Below are 13118 nucleotides of genomic sequence, written 5' to 3' on the forward strand. Positions count from 1 at the left end.
AAAAACCCCAATGTATTCCTTCTGGCAGAGCATTTTCTGTTGTTTAAAACATGACTGGAGGTGGACTTTAAAGGAGAAATATGTAGCCATTGCATTTGCAAAAATAAGTCCAGCAGTCAAAATAGCGAGTTGGAGCCATAGACTGTATATTAAATAGGTTGTAATCCTGTTTAATATACAATCTATGGTTGAAGCAAGTACTCCTCCCCAGACAGAGCAGAGACAGGCAGCCTGCAGGAGCTCTGCAGGAGCTCTGCAGGAGAGCAGGATGCCTGCAACCTTGTAAATTTACAATAACAAGCATGGACGAGTCCTCCACTGTAAGCTGATCAGCTGTTTATAATTGTCAGTGGTCTGTCAATGTAAAGTTAAGCCTGTTATCCTGAAAACAAAAGCCCACTGCTCTGAAATAGCACACTGTGGATGATAAGATAAGTGGCTGCCTGTCTCACTACTGCCAAACTCCATTAACATTTTGCTCAATTTAACAGTTATGAACATCTACGCAAGTTTTTTCTTACAACCCATGAACAGGCACTTCCTCATTCAGCGAAAATTCAGTGTAATGTAATGTGAAACTCACAAGACAGTTATTCTGGCACGTAAAGGAAATCTCAAAGGAGGACACAGCAGCTGCAGCATTCGTGTCAAGTGGAGCCAGTATTTCAACTTAACACGTTTCCTTGAAAGAATTTTCACTTTTCTGAAAAGAGCAAAAGAGGCCTTGTTGTAGTTAAACAGAGTTGCCAATCTTTCAAATCCAAATAAAGTTTATAAAGATTTATTTGAGATATTTATTTGCTCAAACAATATTACGATCAATCAAATAGTGATAAATCATGGAGTGATGTAAAGCTAATAAACAAGACACACTTGTAGTTGATGGTGATGATCCCTATACTACTTTTAAAACTGATTCAATCAGCTGACAATCAATCAATCAATCAATCAGGGCAATGAACTAATATCTAATGGCTCACAGTGCTTTGGGAGCCGCTGCCACCAGGTTGGGGCCAAAACAGCTGTTGAATGCAGTGAATTTACCAAAGTCAATAAATACATGTTTATTCTAGTAAAAAGAGATAAAAAAAAAAAGAATTTAAAAAAAGCCCATCACAATTTTCAAGACCCAAAGTTACACCCTCAAATTTTTTTTTCAGCACATCATAAATGACTTCAACAATTAATCAGATATCAAAATTGTTGTTTGCTTTCAGTTATGCTATACATGATCAATTAACTAATCTTGAACCATTAGACTGCAACATTAAAATAATTAATTCATTAAAAACAGCATTTTTTCAGCACCATCATACATGAAAAACAGAAAATACCGACTCTGATCTGATTCAGTTACAATACAACACACCCACAAGGACACACACGTGTGGAGATCGAGAAGACAATGACAAATAAACTCGCAGTAAATAATTTGTTGGTCTTTTCATGTGCACATGAACACATACCTTCAAACACACAACACAGGCGGGGACACACTGTCAGAGCATTAAGCAGTGATGAAGAGTGTTAGAGGACAGCTGATGAGACAGATAGAGGACATAATAAAACACACACGCACACACAGAAGGACAGGATGGATAGAATTATTAGGTGGCAGCAGTGCATGCTGGGCCCCGTGTCTGTGTGTGTAATCACAAGATGGATGAGGGCCCAAATAGACTTTCTTCTGAGCTCGGCCCCTTGACGTGACCAGAATTGGCCAAAGCTTTGCTCCAATTTTTCTTTGCATTCTTCCCCAGATTGGTAAGATTTAAGATACGACTGCATCCACTGAACGGACTTGACCCTTGACCCTGTACAATTTTTTGTATTTATTTAGTGCTTTTGAATATCAACAAAAACTTTATTTAATTTTCATGTGTAATCTACTGCTGCAATGTCTATAAAATGTCAGAAAATAGTGAAAAATGTCCACCCAAGTTTCTTTAAAGTCCAAGGTGATAAAAAGTTCCATATTTTATCAGATTAAAACCCAAAGGTATTCAGTTTAAAGGCATAATATATCACACAGTGTCAACACTGAATTGATTAGAGTTGCACTGTTTTTATATAAAGTCACAGGCTGTACAAATCAACCGGAGAAAATTAAGAATAAATAAATGCTCAATGCAAGTCAATTTTTCAGCAACACAGTACAGTACCAGTACAAGTCTTCTATTCAGAGTGGGAATTAATAGATTTAGTATGTGTTGTTTTGCATGATTCACTTTGTAGTGTGCAGAAACTTTTTGTTTGGCACAATTTAATTATTTGTTTACACGTAGTCAGTGGTGGAAAGAGTACTGAAAATCTGTACTCAAGTACAAGTGCTGTTCCATTACTAAAATATTACTCAATTAGAAGTAAATGTACTGGTGTTAGAAAACTACTTACGTAAAAGTTCAAAGTACTCGTCTAAAAAACTACTCAGTATTAGTAACTTTACTATTTCTACTACTTTAATATATTATCAACAGCAGACATTCAGTCAGAGGTTTCATGGGAATTGTGGGTTTTCCTTAACTGATAGTTGAAAATGGTAACAATCGATTAAGCATTAATAATATATATATTGTAATAATGTATGAAAACTTCTTTCTTATTTTCAGTTTTTTTCTGTTTTGTCATTTTAAGTTTCCTGATGCAACAAATGGCTCAGCCAGACAAAACACTGTCAAATGAGGCGCAGACACTGCTATTTCTAAACTACTGATTAAATATTTATGGATAGAGTTTCAGTTGCTTAAATTCTCGATGCAGCTTAATCGATTAATGATTAATTAGTAACATCCTTATGCCTGTGCTGCTGCAGCGTTTAGTTTTTCATCCACATGTCCTGGTTTTCATTGGCCTGTTTGTGATCAGATCACCTGATTGGCTACAAAAATGCAGATGAAAAGTTTGGATATTGATTCAGCTTGTACTCAGTACTCAATTATGGTTTTGAAAGTAACTAAGTAAATTACATGGTATAATGTATATTCAAGTACGAGCAGAAGTACAGACTCGAAATTTTCTTCACAGAAAAGTACAAGTACCCAAAAACTACTTAAGGTACCACTAAGTTTTACTTTTTATTATCACCTTCAAGGTTTAATGGGTTTTTTTTTTCATCTGAAATCTGCTTTCACAAAGTTTTTTTTTTTTTACTTGCCTCTGTGAAATGTAATTTTATTGGCGGTTATCAAACACCAACAAAGACTGAAGTTAATTGTCATGTTTAATCTTGAGCTGCAACTTCAATGAAATGTCAGAAAATAGTAAAAACAAATCCCATTCCAGTTTCACAAAGTCCCAGGTGATGTCTTTTAGTGTCTTGTTAGTCCAAAACTCAAAGAAATCCAGTTTGATGTGATAATAAACAAAGAAAAGCTGGAAATCTCCATATTTGACAGGCTGAAAGAAACATTTTCTGACATAAAAAAATACTTTAGGCATTAATCAATTATTGAAATGGTTTAATTGCTCTTTTTTTTTAACCACTTGATTTACTTGCTGACTTTTACTTACCCCAGGCAAGCCTTATTGTTGAGCCCTGACCCTGTGAAGCTGTCGTGGCTAACATGTTAGCAATCACAAATTTAGTAGACACGCACATCACATTCACTGGGAGGTTGCTTTTATTTTGAAATCATTTCCTACACTTGACTTTTATTTGTGAATACTCATGACACTTTTGCAACCTCATATAAATCTTTCCCTGAATGCTTTTGTTTGTCTCTCTTTGTAGCTTTTACTGTACGCAGACATATACAGAGTGCCGAGTATTTCAGTTACAAGAATGTGATCTGTTGGCCTGGCCTGAGAAATATCACTGAACACTGTGTCACGTCAGTTTGGAGAGCATAACCTGTGCTAAACTGCAGTTTTGATCTCCTGATAAAAAGGAAACAACACAGCATGTGTTAGTGAAGCTGGGAGCTTTAGAAACACTCAGACGTTTTGTGAAGCAAACAGAAACAGGATATTGCAGAGCAAACAGGAAAATTAATAGCAGTGCATCTCACCCCTTCCTCTGTTTGCAACCCAGCAGTAAAATCATGATCACCGCTCTGTGTGTGTGTGTGTGCGTGTGTGTGTATGTGTGTGTGTGTGGACTTCACTTTCTCTCCAGTGACAATCTGAGGAGCTCTAATTAATGGCAATTAGTGTCTGCCCATTCTTCTCTGAGATAATTTGTTGGCTATCTGCTTTCTTGCTAAATAGGTGTGTGTGCATGCATTGCTATCTCTGTGAGGACCACTTTCCTCCTCACTATGTCAAAGAACTGTTTGAAGGTTCTGGGTTCTATTTTGGTGTGCGTACATGATGCATCATGCATCATTGCACCGCTGAACTGGTTATTTCCTCGACTGTGCTGGGTCGGTATCTTGTTGACACCCCATGCGGCCCGAGCAGGACGGCAGCTGTTTGCGTGTTTTCCAAAATATTTTGGTCAGTTTATTCAGTGATGGTGCACACACAACTTTTTTTTTAAAAAAAACCTTTATTAATGTTTTCATCATATTTTCCACTTCCATGTACATTTTTTAACTAGTTTAAGGAGCAATATGTGCCTATTGTGTGTGCAAAAATGAGCACAGAAGTCCAAATAGCAAGCTGGAGCCATAGACTGTATATTAAATAGGTTTAATGTACAATCTTTGGTTGGAGCAAGTTGTTTCCCCCAGTCCCCTTTTACACAGCAGAGACAGGCAGCTCTGCAGGAGCGCAGGATGCCCACAACCTTGTAAATTTACAATTACAAGTGACAGCGAGTCTTCCACTGTAAGCTGATCAGCTGTTTGTAACTGTCAGTTGTCTGCCAATGTAAAGTGCAGCCTGTTATCCTGAACACAAAAGCCCACTGCTCTGAAAACGCACTTTCTGGATGATGAGTTCAGTGGCTGCCTGTCTCACTGGCTGCCAACCTCCGTTAACATTTTGCTGAATTTAACGTTATAAACATCTACAACTTCTGCAGGATTATTAATGATTTTTGTTTTACTCATAAACAGACACTAAATAATTTAGTGAAAATTCAGCATTAATTTGATTAATGTTAAACAGACATACAAATAGAAATTTTAAAGGCGGACACTGTGGCTGTAGCGTTTCAAGTGAAGTTAAGTGAGCGTTTTAACTTCAACATGTTTCCTTGATTTCTGATGATACATCATATTACAGATTTTTCCTTCAAGTTTTACTCCAAATATTGTTTTAATGCATATCAGATAATGATAAGATGATTTTAATCTAATAATAAAATGATAATAGCCTTTTCTTTACTATTTTTAATTCTAATACAGGTAGACGTGTGGCTTTGATGAGCAATATGATTGTTTGAGTTAAATTTTTATAAATTTAGTGTATTTTGCCCTGCCCAGAGACTGCTGATCACATTTTGCTATGTATCTAACTCTGGGACGGTCAATGACAACTAATGTAACAAACAAAAATAAACTGCAGATAAACAGATAAAATAGCAAATAAACAGAAGTCTTGGTTCCCAGATTGACAGCAATTGTTTTTGCATGTGAAAGTATCAAATTGAACTGAATAAATACATCAAATAATTTCTGAAATTATAAAAAAACACAAAATAACCCCCCAAAAACCTTTTCCAGGAAAGTGTAGTCGACTTAAAAAGAGCTGTCATCTGCTTGTGGCAATATATTTGAGCTGCTGTATTTTCATATACTCTAATTTTTTAAACTCTGCACGTCCCAAACAACAATAAGTTTCGTCTGAGGAAAAAAACAGGGTCCGTAAACTGCCTGAGCTTCATGATGGAGAGAGTCCTGTATTTAAAGGCTGTGTAAAGGGAACTTGAGTTTTTTCTTCTGAACTCATTATACATGTTAGAACATAGTTGCTGATACCATGTATGTAGGACTGAATTGTGGAGTTAGATGGTTAAACTCACAATTCTCACAATTTTCTGTGTTCAGAATTTTTTCAGTGGTTCAGAAACATGGCTTGGTGATGTGCCAGAGCCATGGTCCCCCTACACTATATAAACCCCCTGAACCGACACACGGACAATACCGCCTCACCCTCCCTAACGGTCAGTTACAAACGTACCTTCAGCGACTCTCTCAGTCCAAATCAGCCCAGCAGTTCACTTCAGCTCACTTCAGTTCAAACAACCCGACACAGAAGAAAAAAAAAAAAACATCCTGTCACTGTCCTCTGGCTCTGGTGGCTCAAACATGTCTGGACATGTCCAATAAAGCTGCTAGACTGAGCATCCATGTTTCAGGTGGTTTTCAGGTCGTAGTGGTGCTTGACACCGAGACAGCAGAGTGGACACACCCCCAGTGTTTCAGAGCTGTTCATTTGTAGCTAATTTTATATACTTAGCGATTTTTATTAATCATTCATATTTGTCTGGGTGGTGGTTAATAACACGTTTCTGTGGTGTGACAAACTCAGAACACGATCCTTAAAGGAGAAGTGAGCAGTAAATGTGATTGGCCATGATTGTCACAACTTCTAACACAGCCATCTATAATGTTTGATAAAGTATTCTTTTTCATCCTGTGAAAATAGAGCCCTAAAAGTCGATTTTACGGTTCAGCTTAATATAAGGTTTAGGTTAAGGTTAGAGCAGGGGTCTGCAACCTGCAGCTGCAGAGTCACATGTGGCTCTTTGGCCCCTTTCCAGCAGCTCTCTGTGAACTGACAAAAAAATTAAATGGAAATGAATAACTATTCTTACTTAGAATTATTTGGTAGAATAATATAATAGAATTTTAGAATTGTGTACCCTACACCCAGAATTTTAAAAAAAAAGTTTTGATATTTCGTCAACTATAATGTGCGTCACAGACTACGTACATGGCTTGGTGCCTTTTCCTCTAAATTTTGGCAGTGGCTAGTCTTGTCTCCCTTGAATAGCTATGGATGCTTAATCCAAAAAATGAAAACTGAGGAAAATAGGGAATTTAATAGTTGTGGCTTAAAGTTTTAAGTCTTTTTTCCATTTTCAACCAAACTGGCTCTTTTGGTTGTTAATATTGTTGACCCCTGTGTTAGAGCATGTAGCATTTTGTCAATGAGGGTCCATACAAGTATTGAAAAACGTGTGTGTGTGTGTCTGATGTGTCTTCCTGGGCCCCATTTTGCACTGGTGGCATGATCCACCAGCATGAACGCATGACTAACCATGAATCACTTCTGCAGAGTTTAAGCGCTCTAGTTGAATTCAGAAAATTAAATTAGCATGTACATAAGAGGAAAATTTCTCTGCTGCTCTTTCATTTAGTCACCACACCAAGTCATGCCTTTTGGCTGCTGCAATTTGAAGTAGCCACAGTAATCAGAAAAATAAAACGGTTGTTCTCTTCCTGCTCACCAAACCAAAGTCTAAACACTAAATTGCAATTTAAGTGAAATAATTTATCATTACAAAAGGTGAAGAAAGGGTAAGGGTAGACATAACAGAGAGTGACTGGTCAGGGATTCTAGTACAGTTAGTATAACTTAAAATATTGTTATTCTATGCTTCTTTTTTTTCTCACAGTGCTAATACCTACCCTATTTAAAGGTTGTTTGTGTGTGTTATAAAGACCCTGGTTAAAGCCGCAAACTGACATGTTCAAATGACAAATTCAGTCATTATCTACTCACCCTCACACTGATTTAATGTGGGGTTTAATTTTTAGTCCACAAAACACTGTCCAAAAACAGCATTGCAGAATCTCCCAAATAATGAAAGTGAATGGTGACCAGTTTTCATACTGGTCATTTTCAAACTAAAGAAAGTGTTATTGACAAGATGTTTTTAGCCTGAATCTTCCCTGTCGATCCTTAACTTGGAGCCACGTTCATGTGCACATCCATACTGTCTGAACTGGGTGTGTGCATTTTATATTTTTATTCTGTTGTTTTTTAGCGTTTGAAAACTGGTCACCATTCACTTCTATTGTTTGGGAGATTCTGCAACACTGTTTTCCTGTGAAACTCCAGCGGACTAACAAAATAAAACCCGACCCTCAATTGACATGAGGGTGAGTAGATAATGACTGAATTTTCATTTTTGGGTGGACTATCCCTTTAATATTATTTGGTGGAGGGGAGTGTATGCCTTTATTGATAGGACAGCTGAGGATATGACCGTAAAGGAGAGATTGGGAAGAATGTAAACTTTATCCTCAGTGTATGGGGTGCATGCTCTAGTAACTGAGCAACCTGGGCATCCCAGGTCTAAGAATAAAGTTGTTCTATATATTATACAAGTGTTGCTGGAGTTTTGACCTCTATAGCCCCTTTTCCCTTCTCCATGCACCTTGGAAGTAGGTGAAGTGCCAGAAACTCTCACTCTGCTTCTACAGGATAATAGGGCATACAATAAATCAGAGTGACAGCAAAAGGCAGGCCCTGCACCTACACACTGAACTTGGGATGCGGACAAATTCATCACAGATTGGATATTTACTTTTTCCCCACAATTCAAAAGTCATACAATAAAGAGGATGCTAGAAGAGCTCATTCACTCAGTAGAGTGCAGAACCCCGCCACGTAACAGATGGTGAAGCACCTACTGCAATGCCACCACAACTACCGGATGCAACTAGGGGAGATTTGCACAGTTACACCAATAGTTATATGACCCCCTTCATGTGCTTTCCTGAGCTGAAACAAGATTTGAAACTGAAGCAGCTGTTGATCACTTGCGGCCCCTAGTGGCTGGCTAAGAACAGTGAGAAGTCAGCTGTCAGTGGTCGTATAAAACAGAGCGGTCATGTATGTCTCCATCATCCAGTCAAGTTACAGTTTACATCCATGTCTGACATTTCTGCTGTTGTACTTGGCATATGAATTCTTGAGTTATGTCCAGAGAAGTTTGTCAGTGATTTTTGACCTTTGACTACCAAAATGTATGCAATTCCTCTTTGAGTCCAAATGGTCATTTGTGCAAAGTTTGAAGAAATTCCCTCAAAGCATTTGTGATGTTCACAAGAATGGGATGACCTGAAAAGCCTCCAGCCATAAAAACAAAAAAGTGTTAAAGTCTGAATCACAGAGGTCCTTCAGTGTACAGTCATGAATGTGCACACACAGAAAAAAATAAAATCAGGCTGATCAGTCTGATTGTATTCAAGACTGGGTCTGGGACAAGATGCAGATCAGTTGATCGTGCACGCATTCACGTGCATAATCACCTGGCAGGGATAATAAAGAAATGATAAAATAGGGGATGAGGGATCATTTTTTTTTAAAAATTACAGCATTAAAATTTCTGAACCTGTAGGGAGCAGGAGATTTGAATGTTTTGAATGGCTGTCTCTAAAGATTACACTCAAGTACTCAATCCAAAAAATACTGTAGGCCTGTGTCAACATGTCTCTATATATTTGTAATAAATAAAGTGTGTTTATTCTGTGAGATGGATGGGTGATGGAAAACTTTTTTTTCATCTTTCACATTGTTTAGTTTTGTGTGTAGTGGCCTTACTCGACACTCAATAAACCAATATTGCCACAGGGACAATTCACTTCAGAATCAAAAATACATATTTTCCCCCTGGCCTGTGGTGCTTTTCATCCATCTAGATACTGGGACTGAAAGGCACTCAGCTTGTGGTGCTCAAAGCACGAAAAAAAAATATTTGAAAAATTCAAAACCTCTTTCAAAAAAAATCATGACATGGTTAATCAAGATAATTCGCACACATTGTTGTGAGCAGTTTCATGTAGGAGCTACTTTCTTTCTAGCAGAAAAGAAAATAGTTCAGGTAGATTCTACTGCAGACAAAAGTAGTTCCCACATGAAACTGCTCACAACAATGTCTGTGGATTATCTTGAGTAAGCAGGTCATGATTTTTGGAATGAGACGCTGGTTTTGAATTTCTCAGATGTATGTTTTTGGTGCTTTGAGCACTGAAGCCGAAAGCCATTTAGTCCCATTATATTGGAGAGACAGCAGACCTCTCCATACTGTTTTTTTTTTTTTTACAGCCTCTCTTTCCAGTCTTTTTTCATCAAATTTGTGAAATCTATTTGGATTTAACTGTGCACGTCCTCATTGTGTTCTCAACAGATCTCAGAGAACCTGGGCAAGATGTACAGCGAAATGATCTTCGTCCACGGCTTCGTTCACTGTGACCCGCACCCTGGGAACGTGCTGGTCCGAAAGTGTCCCCGGAGCAAGAAGACGGAGATTGTCCTGCTCGATCATGGCCTTTATCAGGTGGGAAATCTCCGGGCTGCCCACACGTAAAGAAAACACCATTTGTTCTAATATTGCGGTCCATTTTTCATGCTGCCGGCTGAGGCCTTGAGTAAATAGGTTCAAACACACAGTCAGGATGCACGTAAACCAAAAAAAACAAAACAAAACCAAAAAAAAAAAAACCATGGATGGCGCGACACACTCACTTTTAGTGGAGCTCTGGCGGGATAAAAGCTTTTTGATAAACAACTCATTTGAAGCAGAGTGCAGTGTACTGGGTTTGGATTAGTGCGTCACAGCCTAAATCATACTCACGTATGTGTGTGCACTCATGTTTCACACACACACACACACGCGCGCACGCACACACATACACACACACACACACACACACACACACACACACACACACACACACACACACACACACACACACACACACACACACGCTGTTTGATTGTTAGCACACTTGCTCCTACAAACACAGGCTGATGCGGACACGCACAGGTCTGACATGAGTTTGTTTACGGCTTGTTCCCGCATTCATGAAGAGAATTTAATGATAAATATGCAACTCCTTCATCTTTGACACACACACAACACACACACACACACACACACACACACACACACACACACACACACAGACTTCCCTCAGACCATAATGGCACCAATTTATTCCTAATGACTTTTGATTTCAGCTGTCATTTCGGAGCAGAATATTAATCCACTCCTCACACACACACACACACACACACACACACACACACACACACACACACACACACACTAATTTTCACTGTCATTACCAGTCGGCTACTACACATTACGTTTGTGTCTAAAGTGCTGTGGTTTGTCCTGAAAATGGCAGAGGGCTCTCAGCTGGGGAACTGAATGTGTCAAAAGTAAGAAATAATAAATTTGCTTATCTTTTTTTTTTTTGTCTATCATGCATGTTGAAGAAATGATTACATAAACACATACAGAACACACTGTATTAAAGCTGTTGCAGGATGCCTAATTGCGGCAACACACCTAAAAAAAAAAATTAAAAAAGCCTAAATTTCCCAATATATCCACACAGAGAAAATCAGAGATTCAACCCGGACTGTTCTGGGGCGGCACTGCCACTTTTGGAGGAGAGCTTACAGAGCTGTCATTATTGGTCACTGTTATCAGTGATTTATTATCTGTCATTTGTCAAATGTTCATTATTAGAAATGCAATAATACAGTCCCAGTTCCAAAATAGTTTGGACGTTATGAAAAAAAAAAGAGAAAGTGAAATTCTTTCTCATTCTTGCTTGATATACGACTTCCGGTGCTCAACAGTCCAGAGTCTCTTTTGTCATATTTTGTGCTTCATTATGCACCACACATTTTCAGTGGGAGACAGGTCTGGACTGCAGGCAGGTCAGTCTAGTACCTGAACTCTTTTACTATGAAGACACACTGTTGGAAGAAGTGCACAATGTGTCTTGGCATCATCTCGCTAAAATAAGCAGGGACGTCATCTGGATGGCAGCATATGTTGCTCCAAATCCTGCTTGTACCTTTCAGCATTAATGGCGCCTTCATAGATGTGACAATTACCCATGATACTGTGGGCTTTAACACACCCCCATACCATCACAGATGCTGTCTTTTGAAGTTAGTGCTGGTAACAATCTGGATTTTTGTCCTCTTTAGCCTGGAGGACTAAACGATTTCCAAAAACAATCTGAAATGTGGACTGGTCAGACCACAGCACACATTTCCACTCTGCGTCAGTCCATCTCAGATGAGCTCCAGTCCAGAGAAGTCTGCAGTGTTTCTGGATGTTGTCTTTACTGACAACGGTTTTCCAAAGTGTTCCTGAACCCATTTAGTATCCTTTATACAATGATGTGGGTTTTTAATGCAGTTTTTGATGCAGTGCTGCCTGTGGGGGTCAAAGGTCACAGACATGCAGTGTTGGTTTTCAGCTTTGCCCTTTGTGTGCAGATTTCTCTGGTTTCTCTGAATCTTTTGGTGATATTATGGATTGTAGATGGTGAAATCCCTAAATTTCTGCAGTTTTGTGGAGGAATGTTGTTCTTGTCCACACAGTTTTTTCACAACGTGGTGAACCTTACCACATCCATACTTGTAAACAAATGAGTCTTTCGAGGATGCCCCTTTAATACCCAATCATGATACTGTCATCTGTCGAGCACTCCACAACTTTCCTAGTCTTTTATTGCCATGCCTGCTCCCACTATTCACAGAAACACAGTAAAGTTGATCAGTTTGAACATGACATATGTTGACTTTGTACTATACTCACTTGAATGCAGAAGTGGCAATATGTTTCAAAGCTGAACCTAGTTAAAGATATCAATCATGAGGAAACTGCCAGACATCTTTTTTTTTTTTCCTCAGTGCTGCGTCAGAGCTGGAGAAACATATGACCAAAGGATTAACTTTGTGGGTTTTTTGGCTGATGAGTGAACCAAATCTACCAGGCACTTCCATATTTATTTGCCAGCGTTTGGCTGGTGCTAAAATTGTTCCCTGACTGTCAGTGAGGATGTTCAGCATAACAACACCGATCTGACAACTGGCTAATGTACTTTCACAGAGAGGGAGAGAGAGGGAACGCAGAGGAATGTTCCACTAAATACACCTTGCAGTCAGGTAAAGTTACATGTTCACTAACAATGCTTTGTTAGTTTCCATGTCAGGAAAGTATGAAAAGAAATCCCATCATGTAGTTTAATTTTTGAAACTGTTTGTTGATCGTGTGTTTTGCATTTACAGCCCACTAGGCAAGGCAAGGCAAGGCAATTTTATTTATATAGCACCATTCATACACAAGGCAATTCAAGGTGCTTTACAGAACTTGAAAATGCATTAAATTAGAAACAATAAAAGAACATTAAAATTGCATTTGAGATAATTAAAAACAAAAGCTAAAAGCAGGACAACAAATAGTTTAAAGGTAT

At 38.5% G+C, this 13118-nt stretch overlaps 1 protein-coding gene across 1 annotated transcript in view; it reads left to right on the forward strand.

Moving 5' to 3' along the window:
• adck1 (aarF domain containing kinase 1) overlaps positions 1–13118 on the forward strand; it is a 135341-nt gene that overhangs the window by 86511 nt on the left and 35712 nt on the right. The window contains exon 7 of the mRNA XM_084742999.1: positions 10025–10174. Coding sequence (XP_084599125.1) covers positions 10025–10174 — 150 coding nt within the window. The remainder of the gene's footprint in view (positions 1–10024; positions 10175–13118) is intronic.

Source organism: Lutjanus erythropterus, chromosome 18 (genome assembly GCF_056507025.1).
Source record: "Lutjanus erythropterus isolate fLutEry1 chromosome 18, fLutEry1.hap2, whole genome shotgun sequence".
NCBI lineage: Eukaryota > Metazoa > Chordata > Actinopteri > Lutjaniformes > Lutjanidae > Lutjanus > Lutjanus erythropterus.